Source organism: Aythya marila, assembly GCF_965140915.1.
Source record: "Aythya marila genome assembly, chromosome: 5".
In the NCBI taxonomy this organism is placed as follows: Eukaryota; Metazoa; Chordata; class Aves; order Anseriformes; family Anatidae; genus Aythya; species Aythya marila.
This window is the reverse complement of record NC_139046.1, coordinates 36,334,659-36,360,500: the sequence shown is the minus strand read 5'-3', so window position 1 is coordinate 36,360,500 and position 25,842 is coordinate 36,334,659. Positions and strand designations below refer to the sequence as shown.

Below are 25,842 nucleotides of genomic sequence, written 5' to 3'. Positions count from 1 at the left end.
AGCAGAGATGGCTTAAGGTTTTCTCAAAGGTTTCAGTGTTTTCCAAGTAGGTACTGGAAGAGAGCTGATTAAACATATAGGACCTCTCTGAATCTAAGGGGGTGAGAGTTGAAAGGGAGCAAAGGACAAGAGTGAGGAACATTGTCTGGATACAGAAAGACTTGAGTAGAGAAATGTATGGTACTACTAGCCATGGCAAAGTTCAGCCAAAACCAAGACCAGCAGTAATAACCTGATGCAGTCACGCTAGTGTCTTTACCAGTAGACATGTTTTAATTTTCAAGGGTCAGTGAAATCTTGTAGCTAGGCCAGGTATGCAGCCATTTCTTGTGCACCTACAAAGCCAATTCTTACGTGACTGTCAGCCTGATTTCTTCAATCAAAACAGACATTCTCTATTGGGTAGCAGTTGCCCTAAACTAAATTAGCATCTGCCTGGAGTCCTATCAAGCAACATAAAATTAGTTTTGCTAATTCTTCCCTTCCTATTTGTATGGCTGAATTTCACTGGATTTCTCTCAGACTCAATTCCCCCTCCAATCATCTCTTACCTCCAGATATGGGCCAAGAAGCTTGTAAGATCTGTGATGATGCATTGTTCTACATGTCAAGATTATTTTTTTTAGGTAAAAGTAGGACTTTGCAGTGCTTTCAAAGACAGCTGCTGCCTGGAATAACTCTTCAGCCTGAAGTTGCTGAGCGCAAGGGAAGAGAGAGGAGAATGGTGGTGGCTTTTTTTTTTTTCTTTTCCCTTCTCCTTTCTCCGGAACAGGCTACTCTTCAACCAGAATATCCCTGACAGCTAGTTGCCCTGGATGCTTCTGCCTTGCTAGTAGTCTTGCTACTATTTAGATATCACTGAGCTACTTCTTGGGGTGTGGATGACAACAGCCATGGCATGGGCCTTTGTTGCTATCTACTACATTATTATTATTATTATTTTTTGACAGACCTCTGGAGTCTGCAGCACTTTGCAGCTGTGGTGACTAGAGCTTTCCTGAGACTTAGCTTTGAGCAGGGCGAGGGAACATGATTTGCTAGTTTCTTGCTTCTTGTTTAGATCAGAAGCTTGTGCTGTAATTACTACATGGGAGGCTGTAGGTGGATTGGAGAAAGGATTAGAGATACTTCATCTCCCTTGTTCCCTGCCAGTGTGTTAGCTTGCCTGCTATGACCTCAAGCAGTATAGTAGTACCACATGAGCAATAAGCCCTTGCGTTGTAGTATTCAGTGACAAAGCAAGCCCTGCTTCTTCTAATCCTTCCTACTGGTGCCTCTTTATTCTTTTGGGGTTCATCTTTATATAGGCTTTATTCCAGGCTGTTAGGAAGGAGGGACATCCACCAGTGAGAAGAGCAGTCTTGATCAATGGGGCCAGAAAAACAAACTCCTTCAGGTGAGGTCGGGCACAGCAGCTTCTTATGTTCCAGAAGGTGTGAAGAAAGAAAAATTGCTCAGCGTTGTTTGAAAGAGGCTCCCAGTACTCCTCCAGATGCGGTGGTGATGTGAGCACTACTCTTCATAGTTTGGGGAAGCTGAAAAAAAACTAAACCCTGTATGCAGAAGCTGGTATCACCAACTGCTTTAAGTCTGTCAACTAAAAATGTAAGTTTGGTCTTTGTCCACTTCGAGAAGTCTGACCAGTGAGTCCGAGTATGTGTTTGTACTGAGGCCAGGTCTTAGACCAGACTGAAAGAGATCCAGAAAATCTGAGGAATCCAGATAAAGCCACAGCTGTTTTGCCATAGCTTTCTCAATAACATTCCCTGAAAAGGAAGATGAGAGAGTGCAATAATCTTGCCCATTATCTGTGTCAAGGATTTATTGTTCAAAGGTTTCATATTTGCTTATATTAAGACTGATACCCTTCTCCCTTCAGGGAGGCAGACAGCAAAAATAGTCCAATATGTATGTTAGATTTTTGTTTAGCTTTCACTAGAGACACAAATACAAATAGCACAAAGTTAGCTGAGTACTTCCAGAACCCCAGTGAGTGCAACTGGAAGAAGGCTAACCTGGTGAGTTCTGCGTGAATTTGGGCTAGAGGTGACTACTTCTATGACCTGTCAACCCTGGACAGAAGAACTCTAGGTATGAAGGTACCCTGTTGGTGTTGACAGCTTTTGACTACAAGCATCTTAGTGACGGTGAAAGTTCACTTCACTTGTGTTTAAGGGACAATACTGTAGAGCCAGAAATACTCCAAAACTTATTTCTTTGGGAAAAAAGGAAATTGTCTGTCTCTCACAAAAAAGGAATCTTCATGAGTATTTTGCAGCTTTTCACCTAAGTGTGAAAAATAGTTCAGCATAGCTGGAATCAACCTTTCCTCCAAGCTGAAAGTAAACAGACACTAAAGTAAACAGTCCCGTAGTACAAAACGTGAAAAAGCTGTCAACCTGAGAGAGTGAACAGCCTGTATGAAGATCAGTCACTCTCTAATGTCATCATTAATCCCCACATCTGCTTGGATGTGGGGATTAAGGATGTGTATAACATAGCGGGGTGAGGGGAAGGGATGCAGTATGATGGGAAAGGAATTTTGTAGTTTACAGGAGAAGCTCATACCAACAACCTGGGGCAGTGTCAAGATGCTTGTAAATGCTTCTTTTGAAGACACCTTTATCCTAGCTTCCCTTCCATTATTTAAAAACTGAAGGCCTCAGGAGTCTTTGAGCAGCAAACCCTGACAGGTTAGTGATGACCCTTGCAGAGTTTGGTGGGGAGGAAGGGTTTCTGCTGGGAACATCTTATGAACCATGTCTCTCACTTCAGTACTGAAAATGCTCTTGACCTGTGTGAAGAGCATGTCTTGCTAATGGAATAGCAACGTTGCTTGGTAGTTCACCACAAGTGATTAAAATGAAGCCTCTTACTCCCAAGCCATCAGAAGGCATGTGAACTCTGTACTTGAGCAGGATAGGAAGCCTTGCACACTAACTGCTTGTCACTTTGAAGTGGCATTGCGTAGTTGTGGTGGTTTGAATGGGCTGCTGCCGGGAAAGTTAACATTCCAGCCAGACCCAGTACAGTAGTTTGCACTAAGTGGCAGTGCTGGAGCTATAGTAATGCTTGACCTGTTATGTGCTTTTCAAGTTTATTGACTGGCATCTAAGTTACTGCTGCAACACTTAAGAAAAACACAATTGTAAAGGAATCCTGTCTGCAGAAATCCAAAAATGTCGTTACTCCTCAGTGTATACACTAACACATTTCTGAACGTTGTCTGTCCCTGACAGCAGAGGATGGAATTAAAGCCAACAAGGATCCTTCATTCTCGCCTTGCACAAGCATTTTATCTTAAAACTGTCTTTTGTAGCTTTTTCAACTCCTGCAGTAGCCAGTACATATCTTGTCTGTTATGGAAAGCTTGTTATCATATGTTTGCATGGCCATATTAAGAGACTTTTTTGAGGTGGGAACTTTAATTAAAGCTGCATATTGGCAGAGCTGAAGTTCATGTCCTGAGTCTTGTACTCACAGCAGGTTCTTCCATTTGTGGCCCAGAAAGACTCCAGGAATGGGGAAAGCTTCTCTGCTACTGCCTGTACATGTACGGTGCCAGGGAGCTCTGACTGCCTGACGGTCCGAGGAAGCATTGTCCAGCACGTCATTCACACAGAGGGCTAAACTCGGCGGGTGGTTACCCATACAAAACTGAGGGAAGCATTTGGTTTAAATGCAAGAGGAAAGATGAGAAATATTGTAAACACTGTAAAATACAATGCAAACAGAATTGCAGAACAAAGTAATAAAACAATGACTCTTTCCCTTAGGGAGTTAGGAGAAAGAGTTTATTTTTCCTGACTTTTGACAGGAGTTTCAGTTCTGTTTCATATATCCTTTCCTGATTCTTTCCCTCTTGCTCTAAATTCCTGGCTGGCATATTTCTTTTCATGGCAGACAGGACTACTTTGTTCTGAATTTAAACCTTGCCTTAGATTAATGTATCTGTTTAGGTCAGTGTAGAATCCCCTGAGGCAGGTATGGCACCTGAAGCAGTGACTTTTAAGAAGTCACGCCTGGGATCCTTATGGTAACAAATGCATCTACTGGAGGGCTATTCTGAAGTGCTGACCTACAACAGCAAGAGTTAAGATTGCTAAATGGTATGTATTTCGGTAGTATGGTTTGACTTGTAAAGCTCAGTCTTTGAAACCACCTGTCTGCAGCTCAGACCCTAGGAGTCTGAATGTCAAACATGTTTGGACTGTGGATGTCACTACTGCAGTGTTTCCTGGAAGGAGCAAAGAGGATCTCATAGCTATTAACTGAGCAGTTAATAACTTCTGCTGATGAGAATGTGTCTCTACTGTTGCCTCTTAATCCATAGGCTGAAAGTCAAGGGATGAGTCAGCCTCTAAGATGCCAGGAAAAAAAACACCTTTATTTGTAAGAGCTCTGGAATAAGGTTAGCCATAAATGTGAGAAAGCTGTAGCTTTCGCAGTACTGGCAATGTGAGTTACTCTGAATTTAGCAGGGGAACATGATCATCTGTATTAACAAAGTGAAGTTCCTGTCTTTTCAGTTTCACAGTTTTTGATGCTTCAGAGGAGTAATAGACTAAATAAGGGCAACCTCCCTGTATAGCTGATGAGGTCAGGACCCTGTGGAAAATCTCTGGAGATGCAAAGGTCTCCCTTTTATAGAGGGAGACCTGTCAAGACAGCTATGTTCCCAGGCAGAAGCAGTAATAGAGCTTCAGATGCTTTGGTGTTGAAGTGTTGATGATAGTAAGTGCGAAGTCAAGTGTAACGCAGAGAACCCCCGATGCATCCACCTTCCACCGAGAGTTATCTTTGGTTAATCATTGTCTTTGGATTGTGTGGAGGTAAGTATATAGTTAAGAAAAGTGAACTCTTTAACGTTCACAGCACCTCCTTTTTCAATATTCCTCCTGTGCACTGGAATGTCAGACTTGGCATTCAGTTAGTGTACCTCTGCTGATGGGCAGCCAGCCCTTGCTGGGTTTGAACTAATGAGCTCAGCTATTTCTAATATCTACTTCTTGGTTCTGCTGTTGGCAGCAACCATAATGAAGGCTGGGTGCCAGCTTCAATTTGAAAGACTCTTTGAGTGTTTTAAAAGAATTGAGTTAAGAAGGACTGAAACTTGTAGGGCTATAGTGTTTTAATGGGTGGCATTTTCAATCCTGGAAGATGTACATGAACAAAGCATTTGAACTCGAAAGAATGCCCTTGTACAGTTGTATTTCCATTGGAGCTGAACTCTAAAGATATGTCTGCCTACCTGTGCGTGTAAAATCGTTTCTCATCTCTTTTCATGTGATGATCTCCTAGCAGCAGAGTAGAGCAGTTCCAGAGATGAGTCGTCTTCATACACCTGATATGTTTGTTTTTTTTTTTTTTTTCCCCCGTAGTGTTTAATGCATGTGGTCATCGCTGAAGTGAGATACTGGATGCGGTATAGACCGGACAGTGGTGACAATCTAGAGATTTTCCAGCTTGACATATGCTCAGCTGTATCTGTTTTGCTATGTGTGCTTAACTAATATGCATGCTAAAGGGAGTTAGTTACCTAGAAGATAGTATTCACAAGTTTAAAAGCAGTGAAAGTCTGGTAAAACTTATTATCTACTTTTTGCAGTGCAAGGTGTCTGCAATGAAAAGTAGGTTTTGTTTTTTGTTGGAGAGAATGAGCGATGGAAGGAGAAAATGTTTGTGTGTTTTCTGTCTTGCCAGTTTGGGATGTTTAGAAAGCTTATCAACTGCCCTGGAGACTCCATTTAGAGCAGGCTCCCTGCTCTTCAGCAATAACACTGTGGAAAGAAAGGGCAAAGTAATTCTATTTCTTGAGATAAAGAAAGGATGAGACTGTATTTAAGAGAAGGGTGGTTGGATGAGTTGTCAGGTTATAAAGACAAATTTTAAGGGCATTTGGAATTAAAGGGAAGCCTTTTATAGCTACCAGGCTGCTGATGGAAACTCAACAGAGAGCTTTTACTTCAAGTAGATTCATTTAAGAATGCTTCAGCAAGACTTGTTTGTAATTGGACGTGCTTGCAGCTGATGTGCATCCTCACGTTACATAACAGACTTGTGTAATAAACACATATGAAATAAAGGGTCTTCAACCCTTTGAGACAACTTTGGCACAAGGCAGGAGCATTGCTGAACAGTATTAGTGTAATGTTGGAAACTCCCATGAATAAAAGATTTGAAATAAGTTCAAGGGAAGGGTCTTAAAGTGTTCTTGAGCAGTAATAGATCCCACAGAGGTTCTAATGGAATTATTAGGAAGGAAGTAGTTACAGATGGAGGGGAGGATTACTGTAGATTACACAGCTTGATCTAACTAGGTGAACTATCATCTAACATTTCAAGAGTTTGTAACCAGTGGCCCCTTAACTTGTCCATGCTGTCTGCAGTACTTCAAGCTTTTTCAGATGGGTAGAGGGCATTCCTAGGACTGACTGTAGCCATTCCTACTACGTACGGGTGATAAATGGGCACAGGAAAGTATTCTTTCACAGCCACTTTCTGCATTCACCTGGGCAGTGTAGCCCATACACAGAACTCTGCAAAGCCTGGAGCTGACACTTAGTTTTTTTACATGGTGGAGTGTAAAAAAGCATGAACTTCAGTCTCCACCGCGATTCAAGAGATTTAGGGGCGAGAAGGTTTGCTCCAGATCTTGAAGAACATACGCAGTAGTTTAAAGCACTCGTCTACATGAAAGCCCTCTTATGTAAGGATAGGGAATGCTTTGGGCAAAAAGCTTGCTTGAGATACTGCCCTCTCTTAAATTGTATACCTAATGACAGTGCTTCAACCCTGCTGCTTTCCTGAGATCTCCTGAGTTTCTTTTGAGGAAAATATGCCCCCGTCCAGTGGAATAGCTGACTTCTCACCTTCTAGTGACAGCACAAAATTGTAATCCTGCTATATTTGCTAGGGGAAAAGAACAGTTTCGACTATCATTATGACAAACTGAAGTAGGGGATAGAGTTTCTCAAAGGAGGCCAACTTGGCATAAGTTACGTAGGATAATGTGTTGAAGTCTGGTTTTGTTTTTGAGTTATACTGAAGAAGCAGAGGACTCCCTAAACCAGACAGACTGGATTGGGTTATTAAACAATACATTTTATTAAAGACAAGATTCCACCTTTATGTCAGTGGAAGTTTTGCCATTGTTTCCTTTGGGACCAGAAATGCATTTCTTGACTACGCAAACATCTGGATTTTCTATCTGATTCAACATATATATATATATATATATATAGTAGCAAAGTTAATGAGAAGAAATAGTCCAAGTTAAACATACCTTCTCTTGTCAATGTGTTTGACAAATTAAATTTAATCTTAAATTTGTTCTAGGCTTGCATGTCATCTTGGCTGCAAGAATAATCTGACTGGGAGAGTGAGCTTTGACAGAAGCTGAAGTAATGTTATTTCAAAGGAATTAAATCAGTCTCTACCTTAATATTGCCAAACTTACTACTAAGGCTTAAAAGTCATGTTAGAAATAGAAGACTTGAGCAGAAATTTCTATTTTGTGTTCTCAAGATTTTTCCTCCAGTGTTCAGTTGATCAGCATTCTGATCTGGGGTACAATGTGCTTCAACAAACTAGATGCTTACAAAAGTAAAATAACAAAAAAAAAAAAAAAGTGATAACAGGCACGTGGGTAAAAATTCTGTGGAAGAAGAGAGAGTTTTAAAAGCTTAAATGAACTTCATGTTCTTTGTCTCATAGTTTGGTACTTTCCTTCCCACAAGTCAGAAGTAGTTAAGGAGTTGTGCTTATTGCAAAAGCTTGCACCTCAAAAGCAAGAGATACCATTTTAAAAGGTCACTTTCTCACTGCAGTGTTTTTTGTTGTAAAACAATAAAAACGCACACAAAATCTCCCCTCTCAAAAAAAACCCAAAACAACAAAGAAACAAAACAAAAAACAAAAACACACCAAAACCACTAAAATGAAAAACTATCCAATAAACAAAAAAACAGCAGAGATTCTCTGTTACAGTTCAAATTCTAAGGCTTTTCTACTTAACTATTTGTAGGTGAGCTCTTTAAATACTCTCTTTAGAAAATTTTGTTGGCTCTCGTACCTTATCTTCTAAAAGTAGAGTACAGCCTCTTCGTCATATTTTTCTCTAAGCTGATTCCCCAAAACACAGTGTTATTTCCCTAGCTAGAAGTCTTCTAGCAGATGAAGCACAATACTTGACCACTTGTAGGGCCTTGCACAAAACAATAGGGGGGAGGGGAGATTGCTGTAGAAAAGCAGGGTTTCTAGCCTGTACGGGGAAAAAAAAAACCTTGAATTTAACTCATACAAATACATACCGAGTTTGTCTGCTTTGTGGTGTGATCCCATATGTTTGCCCAGCCTTCACCATCCTTAAGCACTGGCTGTGTGCTTTGAACCTATTCTTGTTTGCACAGCTGGGGGCTTGGGGTTGAAACGTAAGTGGTGCTTTAGCTTAGGCTAGACTCTAAGCTTTGCAGGTGGGATGACTCAAGGAATATAAGTATTGCAGTGTCCTTCTCGTAAGTCCCTTCTGTCTGAGGAAGGATCTGAGCCTGTTAATGGGTATCATAAATAAAAAAATAAATAAATAAATTACACAACTGGCTTCTTAGGAAGCTGCCTTTGAAAGCTTTTTATTTTTTATTTTCACCCCACCAGATGGGTTCTGAGGCTGAAGGCTCTGGTTAGCTGGTGGGAGCCATGGTGGTTCTGGCTGGCCGGCATCTACCTGCAAGCCATGCTAGGCCTCTCTCTGCCAGAGTTTCTAAGGCTTTCAGGCTTTCTTTCTCTCTTTCTAGAAGCCAGATGCTTTGAGTCTCTGGCTTAGAGCGTGATCATTGACACCTTTGAGGGTTGCTGGTTCCATGGCAGGAAACCTGGCTGAGCTCCCACCCCGTGGCTGAGGTGCTTGGGCCCTGCGGGCAGCCTGCCATGGGGCTGAGCCCCCCTGCGATTAACACGGGGCCTCGGCTCCAGCTCTGCCTCCAGTAAGGCTGGTTGCACCGGTTGGGAGCCTGAAACCAAGGCATAAATCTGTAAGGTTGAAACCAGGAAATGCGAAATGATACTTTCCAACAGCAATAAAAATGTCCAGAACTTTGTAGTCTCTTCTAGTGTATAAAATGGTATGGGTTTCCCGGGAAAGTCTCTGGGAAGGACTTGAGACAGGCCAGTCTGATTGCTTAGACAAATGGGTGGGTGCCCCGAGTGGTGTGAGCGTGCCTCGATTGATCACTTTTTCCAAAGGTGTGTTCTGGGGATCTTTAAACTTGCAGTCTGGCAAAGCTGGAGTAGGCCATTGCACATGCCGTTTCCTCTCTCTCCCTACTTATTTTTTCTATCCAGCAGCCCGCGCTAATCTGAAGCAAAGTTGCTAAATAGCTGAGGCACCTCAGTTTTCAACTGCAGCGGACCCTTGTCTTCTAGATTTGTTTCTTAACAGACTTCCAGTTTCTCACATTCACGTCACTTGTGTCCCTTGCTCCCTCTTCCCCCAAAGCTTTGCGAAAGCACTTTGCTCTGACACTGCAATGCTATGGCCATTTCTCCTCACCCCCATCACAAAGGGCTGAGCTGCTCTGTTTGTGCTTATAATGTACCCAGATGGTGAATAGAATGAGTGACCACCAAGCTCATTTTCACTTGTGGGGTCAGACCTTTCTCCGCTAAATAACACAAGTGTTCCCAGCTGCTGTGCAGCTGCAGGGAGTCTGCTTTCCTTCACAGGCATTAAAAACCCTTTAATCAGTGTTTGTTGTTTGTCAGCAGTGGTGTTGAGGTGTGGAGAAAAAGAACAGATATGCTTTGTTGGCAAAGTTAACTTTATTCTGACCTCTTATCTTTCCTTTTTCTTTTCAAGTCTGAAGAAGCAGAAAGTAGTTTGGGAAGTGGTTTCCGCAAGCACCTGTGTAAATGTATTTGCTGAAGGAGGAGGTTTATACCCTTATACAGATACTGCATTTGACAGAAAAAGATGCTCTGAGAGCTGCACCGAACTGGAAGCTCTCTAAGGGAGGGACTCTCAGACTGATTGGTGTGGGAACTTCAGGTTCCCTTAATGTAAATGAATGCTACAAAAATACAAATATTGGTGCATAATTCTAGTGTTACTTATGCTTATTTTAGTATAGAGTCTGTGTTTAAGAAATACTATTTGTAACGTGGTCAATTTTAACATTTTCCTGGAAAATAGGTTCTTCCTGCCAGTTCTTTTTTTGTTGTTGTTTTTTGGTTCTGCTTTTAATAGGTCTTCCCCCATGGAGGGAAAAGGACTGGTAAGCCTGTGACTCCAGTCCCATTTTTTTTGGATGTAATTTGTTCTAAGAAAATGAGAGCACAGGTGTCAAGAAGAGGCTTCGAGAAATCTCAGAGAAGATACGTGTAGTTATTTCCCTCTTTTTTCTAGATGAGGATTTGTACAGCTGGTGCTGCACACTTGTTCACAGGGTTACTTCTTCTCTGGGTGCAGAACTGTTTACGTTGTGTGTCCAGCACCAAGCACACCTCCACGCGTGTTGATTCTGTTGTTGGCAAAACCTGTTTGTGTGGACGTCCTGAGGCGGTTAGGACATGAGGCTTTGATTCTGGCTTCCAGGGTGATGATAGGACAGTCTGCGAGAAGTTAAATCCCTTATCTCACTGCTCTCTGAAGGCACCTGAGATTCACAGGACTGCATTGGTGATGTTTGAGGGTCAGTGGCCAGGTGTTAGGGTACCTCATGCGCATCTGCCTGTCTCAGCAGTACCTCCTGCAGCAACTGAGGGGCTCTCCTGGAGCAGGGCTGTGCTTCTTGGGGGAAAAAAAAAAAAAAGCGTCTGCTTGCTTGAAATGGGGATGAAGAACTGGGAACAAGTCACTTTTGAATTGTAGCCCTGATTGTGACAGTGATAGATTTGATTGCTCTCCTTGCTCTCTCACTTGTTTCCCTCCCCAGGTGGGCAGACCTATTTCAGCATTCATCCAGTGTTTTTCCTCTGCTCGTTGCTGAGGCTACTAACAAAGGAGTGCGGTTGTCCTGCTCTCAGAGAGGCAGAATGCAGGAAAGAAAATGTGTGCTGGGCAGGAAGGGATGGACGCTTGAGATAAACTAGTACCTTAAATAACTGTGGATGCGATGTGGTGATGATTAGCAATGTTCATGTGACAGAAGCAGAACTGGTGGGCAAAGAACTTCCATTTTATTACCTGAAAGCTGCCAGGGCTGCCAAGCCAAAGAAGGGCTCTGAGCCATGGTGAAGCAGGTGTCCTGCAAGGGGGAGTTTTTGAAGCCCTACGGGAATGTCTCCAGGAGATGCAATCTTCCTGGCACTGCTGGCTGATCACATGAAGAGGACCCTGATCAGACAGGCACGATCCTGGATCCTTCTGGAAATTAATGCAAACTTTTACAATTAAAATCTAGTCGAACAAAACAAGCACCATCTTGTGCAACTACGTAAACCATAAACTTTTTTTGGCAAGGCAGGTGTGGCATCTTCAGTGCCTGGAAAGCACCTAACGCTGTGTGGGATCCCTGCTGTAATCCAAATTACAAATGCTAAAAAGGCTTTGATATTTTTTTTATTTTTTATTTTTTTATAGAGTGGTTCTTGGCTTCGTTTGGGTAGGCAAAAACTTCATAGAGACTGCATTGGGGCATGCTGCGTGTTTCCTCAGGCCCTCATAATTAATCAATGTCGAGCTGTTCCTTCCCATCCCTCTGTAAGGAGAGGCACCCGTGGAAAGCTGCTCCATAGCTTTGGCTTTAGCTCATTTGTATGGGCTGCCTGTAAGCAGCTTTATATTCCTCATGTATGCCCCCTCTGGGAGCAGGGGCTGCCCTGTCCCTTATGGCCCTTTGGCAAGTAGTTTGGTGCAGGCGACAGAAGGCTTAGGTGAGTTTTTGTGATACACACTGAGTTTTCAATATGTTTGCAGCATGGTTTGATGATGGAAATTAATATTCTGTTTTTTGGTGCTCTTCTGGAAGTCTCTGATATGTGGGACTTGGTTTCTGACACGAGGAGCTGCAAAAACTGCTTCATGCTGGTATCTCAAGTCCTCAAAGCCATGCTAAATGGCAAATACGTCTGTTCCTTCTGAAGCAGAATGGCTTTGGTGTTTAACTGGGTGTTTAACCAGTGTGTGTACCATACAGTTCTGTCAGTTCTGCTTTAAAGTCTGTTTATATAGACAGCTGAGAAGCCTTGCAAGTCTTTGAGAAAGAGTCTCTGACACTGCACGTTGGGAGGGAGCTTCAGCATCATCAGCCTGCTGCTTTTTGGTGCGTGTTTACAGTCACTGCGCCCTGGGGGCTGCAGAAAGATGTGGCTGCACCCAGAGAGCAATTCCAAGCTCGCTTGTGGTAGTCCAGCCCCTGACAAGAACTGGGCAAAAATCTGGTCGAACTTTACAGTGTTTTTATAGTCTAGTCCAGGTCTCTATAAACCATTTAAAATTGCCTTCAGGTTTAAATTTTCCAATTTCCCATTTGGAACAGGTGTTGCCAGGTTATAGAAAGTGTTGCAGAAAAGGAACAAAAACATTTTAAAAACTCTGCTGTTACAAATTTTGGCAAGTCTCTGACAGATGAGAATTAAAAAAAAAAAAAAGTTTGCCCCACCCAAATTAAAACAAGTGCAGACCTTGCTTACTTTTCCCAGCTGTCATGTTTAAATAGGGTTTTTAGTATTGCATGAGTTTTCAAAAGACTCAGCAGTATAGAAGGTAATGTGTTTTCATACGAAAATATTCAACTTCTCAATTGTTTTTCATCTTGCTTAATTGGGGGGCAGGGATGAATTTTTTTTTTTTTTTTTTTTTTTTTTACAAATGTCAAAAAATAAATTTCTGAGATGCACGTTGCTGGGATGGTTAAAAACCAACCCAAAGCAGGCTTGAGGCAATGTTTTTTCAACAGCTTTAACCTCAAAGCAGGGAGCAGACAGCTTTGTAGGCAACTGTGAGACCAAGGTGATTATGGCCGTGACTCACACTTCCCTGTAAGGCATCCAGCTATCAACACGCTTGGCGAGCCGTGGCTGTGTGCATGCAGGCAGGGTGTCAGTCGGTGCCCCCTTGCCAGCCAGCTCCCAGCTGCTGAGCTCAGGAGTGCTCTGACAGCAAGCTGGGGGGGTAGCGGCGTGCTAGAGAGCAGCTCTGATTCCCTCGGGCTCACGAGAGGCTTCAGAGATGGAGCTTGGGAAGGGGAAGTGCCACGCTGGTTTAACTTTCCTTCCCCGTTCCTTCTTAATCCACGTGGGACTTGTTTCAGGAGTCCCGTGAAATCTTCCTGCGAGCAGGTGGTTGAGTTTGGGGAGTAATTAAGGGTCTGACTGTCAAACCACTAAGTAAGGCAGTGAAAAGGGCTGCTGCTGTAACGTCCTGTTGAAACTGCATTTATGGAAAGAGGACTGATAATCAGGGTCCTCAGCACGGACTTGGGAAAGAGACCTGGGTATCGCTGTAGGCAGCTCAGGGTGCAGCTGAGGGCACAACAGGAAAGTACCACCACATGTAGGGCTTTGCAGGCTGAGAAATGAAAGGTGGGGACTCATCCATATGTGCATTGTGGGATTCAGCATCTCCAAAAGATAAGGCAGAAGCCAAGGTGACTTCACTGCCGTTTCCCTTTACTGATCATGGGATGGAGGACATCATCTGAGCAAGGAATTGAGGGACTGACAGGAAAGGAGTGACGAAAACCAGGCTGCATCCGAACTGAATGCTCAGAAGAAGAGGCATTCAGAAAGACAGCAAAACCAAACCTTCTGAAGGGAAGCAGTTTTTCACGTGGTGTGCAGTAGGGTCCTGGGATGCATGGATGCAGTTGTCAGCTTGGCAGGATGACATCGGAAAGGAGCAAAACATGGCCTTGGGAACGTGTAGGTATGCTGTTGCTGGTGGTATCCACAGATGATACATGTATAAGCAATGCTTTAAAAAACAAATAACTGGTAACATAAAGCTGGCCACATCCGTGGTTCAACTACCAGGGCCAATCTTGATAGGTTATCTGGGTTCTTCCATCCTTGGTGATGAGTTCCCTGCACCTCTAACTAGCGTTGTCTAGGACCAGATCCTGTTTGCGGCGGGGCGCTGGGTGAGCTGGGCTGATGTGACTCAGTATTGCCCTTCCCGTGTGGGTTTTGTTTGGCTTTGCACAATTTGTGTTTTCAGAGGTGAGGCAGAGTGAGTAATGCTTCCCTTCTGTTAAAGAAAATGGAACGGCAAAGACCGTTATTTTCTTTAAAAGATATAAGTGTTTCATTTTAGGTTCCCTTCAGGCAAAGTCAGCTCTGGTAGGCAGCTTGAACTGCGTTATGGAGCACATTGCTATTATCATAAAAACAAAATATGCTGCACTGTGTTTTGGGAAATTAAACAACCCCCTTTTTTTTCTCTCCCACTTTCCCTCCTTCCTTTCTTCGCTTCCTTCCTTCAGTTTTTAATCAGCGACCGTGACAGAGACCCTCAGTGTAACCTGCATTGCTCCAGGTCCCAGTCCAAGCCCCTGTGTGCTTCCGACGGCAGGACGTACGAGTCCATGTGCGACTACCAGAGAGCCAAGTGCCGGGAAGCGAGCCTGAGTGTGACACATCGGGGCCGGTGCAAAGGTAGGTGGATTTCAAACACCTTCGAGTGGAGGAGTGGGAGCCCTACCGACTACCAGACTATTTTTTTTTGTTTAGTACCATGCTCTGTGAGTAGTGATTTAAACTATGCATTAATATGAATATGGTATCTGAGTCTGGGGTGTAGGTGGCAGGAGCAGGAACCAACAGAATTATGAATGAAAGGAAGCAAAGGAGCCAGAGAAGCCAGGAAAAAAAAAAAAAAAAAAAAAAAAGGGCCCAAATGTGCGTCTATGGAGCAGAAGGGGCTGGCTTCATGGAAATGCCCAGTCAAATCCTGAAGGAGATCTTCCTTGCTGCCTGTATCAATGAGAAACTGAGATACCTTTGAGTGGTAGGAATGTGCAGCAGGGAAGAACATCCAGGCACATTAGGTGAGTATGTCTGAAAAAAGACCAGCCAGCCTTTCTGTGCTGAGCACAGAATGTGTGCAAGTCTTTACATGGCCTCTATTTTGCTTCTCTGCTGTTACATATTTACTTAGAAGTAAGGATATTGTCTTACTGAGAGACAGTAAGAATACTGTCTCTCAGTTCGTCTTTTCTTCAGCATACCCTAAAGTTGAAGTTGCATCTTTTTTATTTTAGGATGTTGGTGTCTTGTCACACAAATAGTTTGCTTCTGCAGTGAAGTGAAAAATTGTTGAGTGCGTTTTCTGGGAGCACAATTGACTTAGGGCAGATGGCACAGATGTTTTTAGCAATTGGTTAAAGTGACAGAAGAAATTCATTAAAATCCCTGTGGAAGGATAAATAGGCATATGTTTAAGTCTAAATTGTTTATGAAAGGTTTTGTTTTGTTTTTCTACTATAAAAATGCATTTTTAAATTGCTGTCAGAATTGCTTGTTCTAAACTGGAAATCTTTTTTTCAATGTATTGACAAATGTTATAGTTTAGGTGAATTATGAGCATGACAGCAAATATTGCTATGTTTTAAATGGTTTGGAAAAAAGCTTCCTTGTATGTTTATTCTTGCCACTGCTGATTTGCTTTATGGTAGCTTTTCTCCTATAGCAGAGTGGTTTAAATAAAAACAACAAAAACAACCCACCCCAATTCCATGGCTGATATTGGCACACAAACTGGCACTGTTCAGTTGCTTAAATCATAAGATCTGTAATGTGTTACAGCTTGTGTGCAAAAGTGTCTGTTTTTGGAAATGGAGAAAATGTTGATTGCAAAACTGTACAGTCTAAAGACTTCCAAAGAAATAACTAAAGGATTTTTTTCTTAAGCACAGATAAAGTATAGACAACTAAAGTATTAGACAACTGAAATGTTTAGCTGGAAATGCTTATGTTCTCCTTCCTTTTTCCCCTTACACTGTGTTAACTGTACAGCACCTAATGACCTGGGAATGTTCGACAACTGCAAGTCTTGCTTTTAAGCCACCGTCTAACAGTCCAGTGAAACCTTGGGAAGTAGAAACATTCTTTTAACTATCACATTCAAATTTAATTTTGCTGGTAACTTCTTTGTGTGCTGTTATGGAAAAGTTCTTTTGTTTTTTGAGTTATGCTGGGAATATGACTTCTAGTTGTGCATAGGGATAATTGCTCTTGGCAAATGCAGACAGTGGCAAGACCAGGTGTGTCTAACTACAGGTCTATATTTTGTACCCTCACAAAGAGGGGGGAGGAACCACCAGCAGTGTCTGAGCATCTTCTGCCACTGGGTTTATGCTGAACAGCTTTCATTCCTTCTGCATGACAAAGATGCTCTACAGGGGAACTCCCATAGAACTGGGAAGGATCCCAAGGACCATCCTGGTAGATCCTGTATCCAAGAACTTACCCCTGTGAAATGAGTGCTTTTAACTTGTACTTCCCTCTCCAAGGGGGGAAAGAAAAAATCTAGTAACTAAAATAAGGAAAAGAGGAAGTATCTTGTGGATGGCAAGGCATGGCCCTGCACCCCAGATTACTTCAGGTTTCCAATTTCATGCGCTGATAGCTTGAACTGTGCTGTGCTAAGGCAAGCAGAATGGTTTCCATAGTGAGAACAGAACCTTTTTGATTCAGTTCAGCTTTCTGCTCTCTCTCAAGAAGCTAAGGACCTTTAAAGATGAAATTTTGCCAGCCCTTTGGGAACTATAACTCTTATTCAGCTCTTGCTCCTTGCTAGCTTCCTCATGTGCAATGAAAATTCTCCAGTGGTAAATTATTCCAAACTCTCCTAACCCTTACGCACATACATCACAAAGGGTTACAGATGAGGACTAGCTTTAAATGATCAAGCTATGGCACCTGTGAGAAATGGAGCCTCGCTGAGATTCCAGAGAATAGTTCCAGACATAGCTGTGTGTAAAATACTCAGCCAAGCACTTGTACCTGGATCTTTTGTCAGCTGGCATCTTAGGATCTTATGTCAAATAACAAATTCTGCCTCAAAACTTTGCAGAGATGTAGGACAAATACTTGTTAAATGAGTCTTGGCAAGCTGTCAATATTGTACAATGTTTTAGGTTATATTGGATATCTGTGCCTTAAAAACACTTAAGTTCTGTGTTAACTGGTTAATTTCTAGGAATTTGCTTGGCCAATTTAATTAAAAAGAAAAAAAAAAAAGAGGCGGAGTGTGTCCTAAAGAGAAAACTCTTAGATTTACAGTGGTTGGTTTTAAAAGTGGCGGTACAAGGCTTGTTCTGCAATTACAAGTCCCAGTGCAGAATGAACCTGTCTGTAGGTTACTGGTGGGAGTTGGAACAGGAGTCTTCAGCCCATATTCCAGGGACACCTGTATGAACACAAGTTTTGGCTAACGTGCTGGAAAGGAAGGTCTCATTCTGATTAGTGATGGGTTCTTTGAAGGTAACTTTCCTCCTGTACCTACTGTTCTCATTGTAAGGGAAATGAGGTGCTGAACCCACTCTTTGTTTTAGCTCACTTGCCAGATTCATGTATTTTGCCTTTGAACCTTCTCCCTAGGCAAGGGAGAAAAAAGTGAGGCCTTCCTTGGCAGCAGTGTCAAAATCTGAAATGAGGCTTTCAATCTCTTTGCAAATTTTGGCATGTTTTTAGATATGCTCCAAATAAGTTAAGGAACTCGGGAGCCGCAGCGGTGTCTGGGTGTCAAAGAAGCAGCAAAGTGCGTCAGCAGGGAAGGAAAGAGGCTAGATATTCCAGGTGTAGGACTGGAGTGAAGTGGAAAACAACTGGGAGGGTGGAGAATGATCGACACCATGTGGGACAGATGGGCACGTTTTTGTAGTTGGCTCAGCTTCCATTTTTGTCTCTTATGCAAAGACACAGATCATTGGCTGGAGTAAATGGATACGAATCCGCTGATTTCAGTGTAGCTGGGCTGCTTCATGCCTGATGGGGTCTGGGCTGTGTGTGAGACAGTTACCTAATGTAACTGCAAATAGTTCAAGAGCTGCATTTAGATCAGTTTTTGCCATTGAGCTTTTGATAAAAACAAGGTAGAATTAAAACTAAATAGAAAGGTCTTTGTGGCTTGCTGCTCGTGGTCTGTAGATGTTCTGTTTTATATTGTTAGGATAGCTTAGGTCTTTGTACCAGGATGCTGCGTGGTGTCGGAACTGCCTCTACCTGTTGAAGAGAGGATGCCTAAATTCTTGGGGCCTATTCATGAGTGCACTGTGTATATTATGAGGGACGTGGTGGTCTCGTTTGAATAAACTATTCATGGATAAGATCAACCATGGTAACTAGCCAACTTCATTGCAAAATCCAAAGCTATGTGCACCTGTACTCTGCAGATTAGGCCCCAGATGTCAGGAACATCACGTGTAGTTCAGTTCATGGTTGCCAGCTACCAGCTTGAGAATGAATTTTCTTTAAAAGGCAGCCTTCTGAGCTGCAGTGAATCTGTCCTAAGTTTAAAATATTTAAAGTAAAAATTATTAGACAGCTCTGCATTTAAAAATGGCATCCTCATGTTTTTTCACTTTATTTAGGGGAAGAAGGTCGTCTTTAGTCTGTCTGGACTGTGAAACTGGACTGTATTAATGCCATTCTGTTTTTAGAAGCTTGGTGTTTGATTCTTCTGAGAACATTTTTAAGAAAATAGAAAAAGTGCTGAAACACTCAGTTAATCAGAATGCAGAACAGGGTATGTGAACCTATCGTGTAGCATCAGGCTTTAGTAAAATTTGTAAAGCATCTTACATTTGGGGTGAGCCATTTGACAGCTACTCTTTAATGCTTGGCACTTATGTAATATTTTATATTTTCTAATTAACAAAGCAAAAATAGCAAGGTGAAGTCATCCCACTGAAATCACATGTTGATGTAAACATTATAAAAATACCAGCCCGTGGAGTGAGGAAGAGAAGGATTGACAGTCCTTTTAAAAACAAACTGGTAGATGTTGATATTAAAGGCACTGTTTTTACTGGAACCGACCCGTGAAACGACAGACGAAAAAGATAGCAGTATGCATGCACCTCTCCAGCCAGCACAGTGGGGATGGTGGTTCCAAGTCAAGGCTGTAAAAGGACTGGCATGACCTTTGGAAATCAATGAGGGAGGATGGGAGAAGTAATTAGTGCTGAGCCTTCACGAACAGGAGAGAAATTGTCCATTTTAGCTGTGTGTCAGCAACAATTTCTGGAAGTGACAGCACTTGAGTGAAGGATTGATAGGTGAAAGAGGATGTCACCGCAATGATGAGCTCTTAAATTTTCTGTTGTATCAGTGGTGCGCTACACAATGTGGTCTACTGGGTGACAGCAGGTAGTCTGGTCCATAAAGGCCAGCTAAATTTGCCAGAAAGGGCACCATCACCTTAGTATAGACAGCATGTTTGTATCATCTCAGAGTAAGGGCTTGATTTTGCATGTGTTAGACAAACTGAACAAAAAATCTGAGTTAGGTTTCCTTCTGCCTAGACTCCCAACATCTTTGTGCTACAGGGATACCACGGAGTGTTTGCTCCTGCCAATATGGTGAAGTGTCCCGTTTTGGTTGCGTAGGTACTGCCGCACTACCACTGACATGGGCGCTGTGTGCTTTACACTTCTGCATCATGTTCAGGAGGGAACCTGGGTATGCTTGTCTGCAGTCCTGCATTCTCACACAGAGAGACTAGGAAACACACTTTAATTGTGAATGTGTGCTTTGATTGTCATGTGACATATTTTCAGCTCTTGTTTTTTCACGTACTCTTCTTCTGTGCTCAGATCTCCATAATCTGGGCAGATTTTTTTTTTGCTACTTAGTCGTCTCCTCTGAAGCAGAACTTGAAGGTGTTTTTTAATCAGTTGGCTGTGTAAAATAGGTGTGGCCATACCATCTGGTTTGATAATAACATCTTGTGTCATGCCAAGCAAGATTAGACTCCTAGGCCTGAATGGGAGATGTGCAGGTGATAGTTAGGTGTTCTAGTTACCAGCATTGCCTGGGCTTCCTTTTCAGCCAAAGGAACTAGCATATTTTTCCAGCAGAACCATCCTCTGGTTGAGGTGTGCAAGCAAGTTCTGATAATCTGTTTGCTTTTTCAAGCAAAAATGAAACAAATAAACAAAAAAACATCCTACAGGTTATATCAAGGCAGCTGTAATCAGAAAAAACAAACAAACAAAAAACTGTTTCCCTAAATTTAGTGTAACTTTATTTCAAGAAAGTCTTTCTACTCTGTAATAATCTCAGTCTTTGTATGAGTTTAGGTCCACCTGAGATCAAATCCCCATGTGCAAAGGGCATTGTGCAAACATTGTGCAAATAAGTTACAAGCTAAATTTAAGAGTTATGTAGGATCAGCAGGGACACGAGGTCATAGGTAATGGACTGGTCATCGCTCAGCAGGTCAATGGCAGAACTGATGCAGGCACTCTTGCTTTGTAACCCAGTGCTAAAGCTACAGGTATTTGTGCTGAATGCTATTGCTGTGAATAACGACATTTTTTCCCCAACAGCAGGAGACTGATTTCCATAATTTCAGAAGACTGTGAAATACTTCTTGGGGACTGTGTTAGTGTGATATATTTAATGTGAAATTGTATAGACAAAGTTATCAAACCTGAAACTTAGTCTCTTGTATCATCAGTTGTGTAAAGCTGTCATCTTGAATGCTATTGTCTGTTTTTATCAAAACTTTTCAGGGCATTGTGATTTGTTTCTACATCTAGATGTGCTTAGATAGAAATTGCTTCTATAGCTATCAAGTGCAAAGTCAGTTGATCTGGGAACCCAGCCTGGCTTTTGAATTCAGTGCTGCTATTAAGGATCCTGCTATTGAAGTTCAAGTGATTTGCGAAGCCCAATTTGGGCTCTTCAGGGATCCAGCAGACTTTTTTCTCTTAACCAGTTCAACCCTGATTATTCTCTGTGGTGCTGCTGAAAGATTTGATGATCATATTTTGCAGCTTTTGCACTGAAAATATTTCAGTTGGATTCATGTGGAAAGGAAGGGGGTGCTAGTCCCTGTGTCAGTCCTGTGGAAGCAGATACTTGCTGTTTTTCATTCTAGACTGAATATTGGACCTGTTTTTAAATGCAAACAGCAAGTCAGTCTGTGTCTCTGCAGGGCAGAAGTCTTTCCTTTGACCCATCAGTGTTAGGTTTGTCTGGGTCTATGCCCTGTAACAGTGAGCTGGACCTGGAAGGGGTTATGGTCATGCTACATGCAGCCCTCATATGGAATAAGTGCAGAGCTGAGCTCTTAACCCCTTCAAGCTCTGCTTGTAGAGCAGTGGCAAAGGAACTGATACGAGGAGGTAAAATACACACCTAGCTGTAAGTGCTGGGACTGGAGGTAGAAGGTAGGTTTCAATAAGGCATGGGCAATGGCATGTCTTTAGTTGGGTGACTGGTTGTTTTTGGCATCTAACTGGTAGAGTTGTTCAGAAAAGCTTTGCTGGAGCCATCCTGCTTCCACATTGCTTGCTTCTGGGCCTAAATTATTTGGCTTATGCTTTAGCCATCCAGTTTCAGGCTGTTAATACTAGCATAAACACAGCTTCCTCCAGGAAGACTTTACACTGTGTGAATATTGTGCTCTAGCTTGGAAGAAGCCTCCAGAGCTCTTGGATGATCATAAATAGTATTGCCTAAGGAAATTAGGCAGTTCTTCATTAACTGGGTCAAAGTTGTCTAGCTTTGAATTTTGTCTTTGGAATCATCATTGATAACTCCACAGCTGCCTTTTAAATGTACAGGTAAAGGTTGTTGATGCCCTGTAGTATTATTATTACTATTTTTTTCTCAGCTATATCATGCATCTGGTACCTTTTGAAGATGCCAAGTAGTTATTTGCAATCTGAGTGGGGTTTGTTTCTCTCTTTGTAGATGCTGGCCAAAGCAAGTGTCGATTAGAGAGAGCTCAAGCACTGGAACAGGCAAAGAAGCCCCAGGAAGCGGTCTTCATCCCAGAATGCAATGAGGATGGATCATTCACGCAGGTAAAACTCCTACTGCCTTCCTTTGGCCTGGCTTCCAGAGGCTGCAATGAAGTCACTGATAAGATGTGAGCCAAGCGAGGATGGCAGTGTGGGTACACAGTCCAACTCAGTTACTGAGGCAAAGGTGTTGAAAGCTGAGGGCTTGGTTAACCAGCTAGAAACTTTGGTTCAGTCACCATATGTACCTTAAGGCACGTATGTGTGTAATGGCATCCACCTCCGGTGTAGCAAAAACAAATTTTCTGTTTTGGAAGTTGAAGGAGAGGTCAAGTTTCCTCCAAAGATGAGCTGAAAAGGGCATTGAGGCTCACACAGAATAAAGTGGGCTATGGTTCCTCTGTTTTTACCTCTGCTTCATCTATCCAAAAGGGCGGGAAGGGGGAAAAAAGTGTCCTATTGAGCATCTTCCCTCTGCACAGCACTTGTTAGTGACAGACTCTTGTTTTGTGTACATGGCTTGGTTGTGGTTTGGGGGTCTGGAAGAGAGCGGATGAGAGTTGCTTGGGGGCTTGATTCTTCTGTATTTATTTGCTGGAACTAAATGAAGTGCTGGGTTAAGCTGACTGTTTCATGATGTTGCTTCTCTTGAGAGCAGTTGTGCCAGGCAGGTGTAGCAAAGAAAGCTTATGGTTGGCCTTTGATATTGGTACAAAATCACTAGTCAGTCCTGGCCACCAAGCATCCTTTACAAGTAGTTGAACTGGGCTTCCAACGAAGTTGAAGTTGTGGCAAAAGGAAAGCACTCAAGAAGGAGATTTTGAGAGGAAGAGTAGTCTGCTAATCATAGAATGGTTTGGGTTGGAGATTCCTTATAGATCATCTCATCCAACCCTCATGCCATGGTGATGGGTCATTGCCAAGGCAGGGTAGAAATGAACAGCGATGCTTGTCTCTGTTACCACCAGTGTACTGAGCAGTGTTCCAGTGCTGACTGAACTAGATGTTAAAAATGGTTCATGTGCTGTTCCCTGGCAGGTAGGAGAGGGGTGATGTCTCCTTAGTTTGGCACAGATCTCAGAAGTCCAAATTCTGCATCCCTGGTGACGTTTGCTTTGTGAACTTGGGTAAATCATGTAACACTTGTGCTTTAGCTTCCCTATATCTAGCACTGTTCTAGATATCTTGTGCCCCAGAGAATTCATTAGTTATTGTTGTTTGCAAATTCTTTTGAAGGTTAAAAAAATCCAAAATGGAATCAATATTGGCTTCAAAAAGATGAGTCAAAAAGCTTTGGGGCTGGTTCAAACACTTTGCAGTGCCTCGGGGAAAAGGAGAGGAAAGATTTTTTTTATGATAACCCACTAAAAATCTGTGTTCCCCCTCAGCCTTACCCTCCCATTATCTGATATGTGGGAGTGTTTTTGTTTTGTTTTTTCACGGTGAAGTGGGAAAAGTTTAATCCATCTTGCCAGCTTTGCATAGTTCTCCTTTGGAGCAGCATCATATGTGTGCAGTGTGGACCATCTTGGGGACGTGGGGTAAGAGATGTAGCTGCAGTTTTTTGCAATCAAACTGCAGTCTCAATTGTTGAGATTTGATTTTGTGCGGAGCTGCTCAGGTTATGTTGGCAGTGGAACGGAATATTTATAAAAACCTAGCACAGTGGCCAGCTAATTGTTCCATGTTGAACTTCACAGCTCAAGAAGAAAGGGGGAAGGAAAGCTGAGTTTTCATTGTCTGTCAGTTGTCCATCAGCCTCTTGGAGAGTAAAATAGGGGGTGCAGGTCATTGTTGTTTGTTTTTTTTTTACTCTAGTAAATTGGAATAAGAGCACAGCTGATAAAGCTTTATTTCAGACAGGTTTATCTGGTAGTTTGGTACTGGTGTCTGGGCTGTGGAGCAGTTGCTGGGCCTCTTTTCTGCACATTCCCAGGGCAGTGTGGGTTGCCAGTGTTTTCAGTGGAGAAGCAGCATGAAACTGCTTACAAAAATCATGTATTCTGAGCTGGCGGCCAAGCGATATTTCGCATTCTTCCTCCATTTAGTTCTATCTCTGAACGCTAAAATGCTTTTGTTTTACCTGGCATGTGGAAAGAAGCCTCTGATCCCTTTGTAACTGGCATTAACTGAAATTCACATCATTCCTTGGATCATAATGCCCTGTGTTGCACATACCTCAGGAACCAGCTTCGTCAGTTGTATTGCAGCACTTAAGGTCATTGTCCCTGCTGAAGATGTGAATGAAAAACAATGGCCAAGGAAGCTAACTGGTTTTAATCTGCACTTGAGACAAATATTTCTTTTAGCTTCTGGTTCAAATTAATTTAATTTGATTTTAAAAGCATGAATAAATTGTAGAATTTTGGTAAACAATATAAACAGTTTTTGCTTCCAGCAGCTCGCAAATAGATCTGGTTTGGTGGAGGTGGTTTGGATACTGCCTCTTTTTTGCACAGAGTTGGCACCCCCAGGTTCTGCTCTGCAGAGGAGCTGTGTAGGCCAGTTCATAAAGTGCCCGAGGCCTTGCAGAAGTCGGATCTATGCAGTTATTAGTTTATTCTGCTTCAGTACCCAGTGAGTAGTTCCATCTGAACTCCAAAATCTCAGCTGGAAAGCCTAGAACACAGCAGCATCTCACAATGATTTTTCTAGGAGGAATATCCACCTAGTCTTCAGCTTTGGATCCCTGTCCCAGCAAGAATCTACTCAGGAGCACGTATTTCAGAGTTGACTAGGGAAATTTTTTCAACAACTTCATCCCTGCCATGTAACTTTTTTAATTAAAATCTCTTTTCAATACGAAAAACTCAGAGAGAAAAAGGAAGATGTGTGCATGTACATCAAATATTAGACATCTTGTTACTGCACTCAGATCTTGAGCTGGACCTCTTCTTTGTAGATGCATACATAGTAGGTGTTCAGGCCCACATCACTATCAGACTTCAAAATATCTGGGGTTTATTTAATTCATAGTTCTGTTTAACTTGTTTAATTCAAAATATTCAAAAATAGCTTGGAAACAATTTTGGTAGAGGTAACAGTATGTTCAAAGAACCTGCTTGACCTTGATCAGATTGAACCTGTTAAAGATATCCTGTGTGTCTTAAGTGCTACAAACTGTCTCTCTTGATAGTCTGCAAAATCTAAACTGAAGTGTTGCCACCAATTGTACTGCTTGGATGTCCAATTTTGCTAGGCAGGGCTACTTACAAAGGGCTTTGTGTGTGCTGCATGAAAGGGAGCAGGCACCTGTCTGTTCCTTGGTTTTCTTAACTGTTTTATGCACCATGTCTGCAGCTTCCCTTATTTTGTGAGTCTGTGTTTTGCAAAGATCACACCAAACTCCATTTTAGCACTACTTATCCATCCAAATGTAGCATGGAAGAGGTGGTGGCATTGCAGGCACAATGGGGTGACTGTAGTGGGGGTAGACCTGGTGGATTGCTCTGGAAAATGGAATTAGGGGTATTTTGTTAGATTTCAGTCTCTGTGAGAGGACTATTACTTCCTATAACAAAAGCTCTTTGCAGTTAGCCAATAATAATATAAACACGCAGATAAAATTTGAGTTATTCACAACATAAGAATGTTTGATATGAGTAATTTGATTAATTTTACAAAACCGAGCTCACGTACTGTTGTGCAGAATTGGACGAGACTAAAACCGGTTTCTGTTCCCAAGACTGGCTCTCTCCTTTTTTGTTGTTATGCTGTATTTTGCATAAATGCCATTCCCTTTCCATGCTGCACTTAACCTGCTGTGATCTGTTCTTCATAAACAACAGGCTCTATTGGGTAATCTGTGCACTTTCTTTTGCTGCCTAGTGCCATTGGGCTTGTTGCCATGGGCTGAGAGAGACTTGCATTCTTCATAGTTTTTCCCCAAGCAGTTTTTTTAGAGAAGGTTGCTGAGGTTTTAAACAGAATC

The 25,842-nt window shown here is 42.4% G+C and overlaps 1 protein-coding gene across 5 annotated transcripts in view; it reads left to right on the top strand.

Annotated features, from left to right (window-relative positions):
• The window catches only part of SMOC1 (SPARC related modular calcium binding 1), a 123,977-nt gene that overhangs the window by 23,875 nt on the left and 74,260 nt on the right, over positions 1–25,842 (top strand). For all 5 annotated transcript variants that reach the window (XM_082762678.1, XM_082762680.1, XM_082762679.1 and 2 more), the window contains exons 2-3: positions 14,421–14,592; positions 21,862–21,974. In XM_082762678.1, the coding sequence (XP_082618804.1) occupies positions 14,421–14,592; positions 21,862–21,974 (285 nt within the window). The remainder of the gene's footprint in view (positions 1–14,420; positions 14,593–21,861; positions 21,975–25,842) is intronic.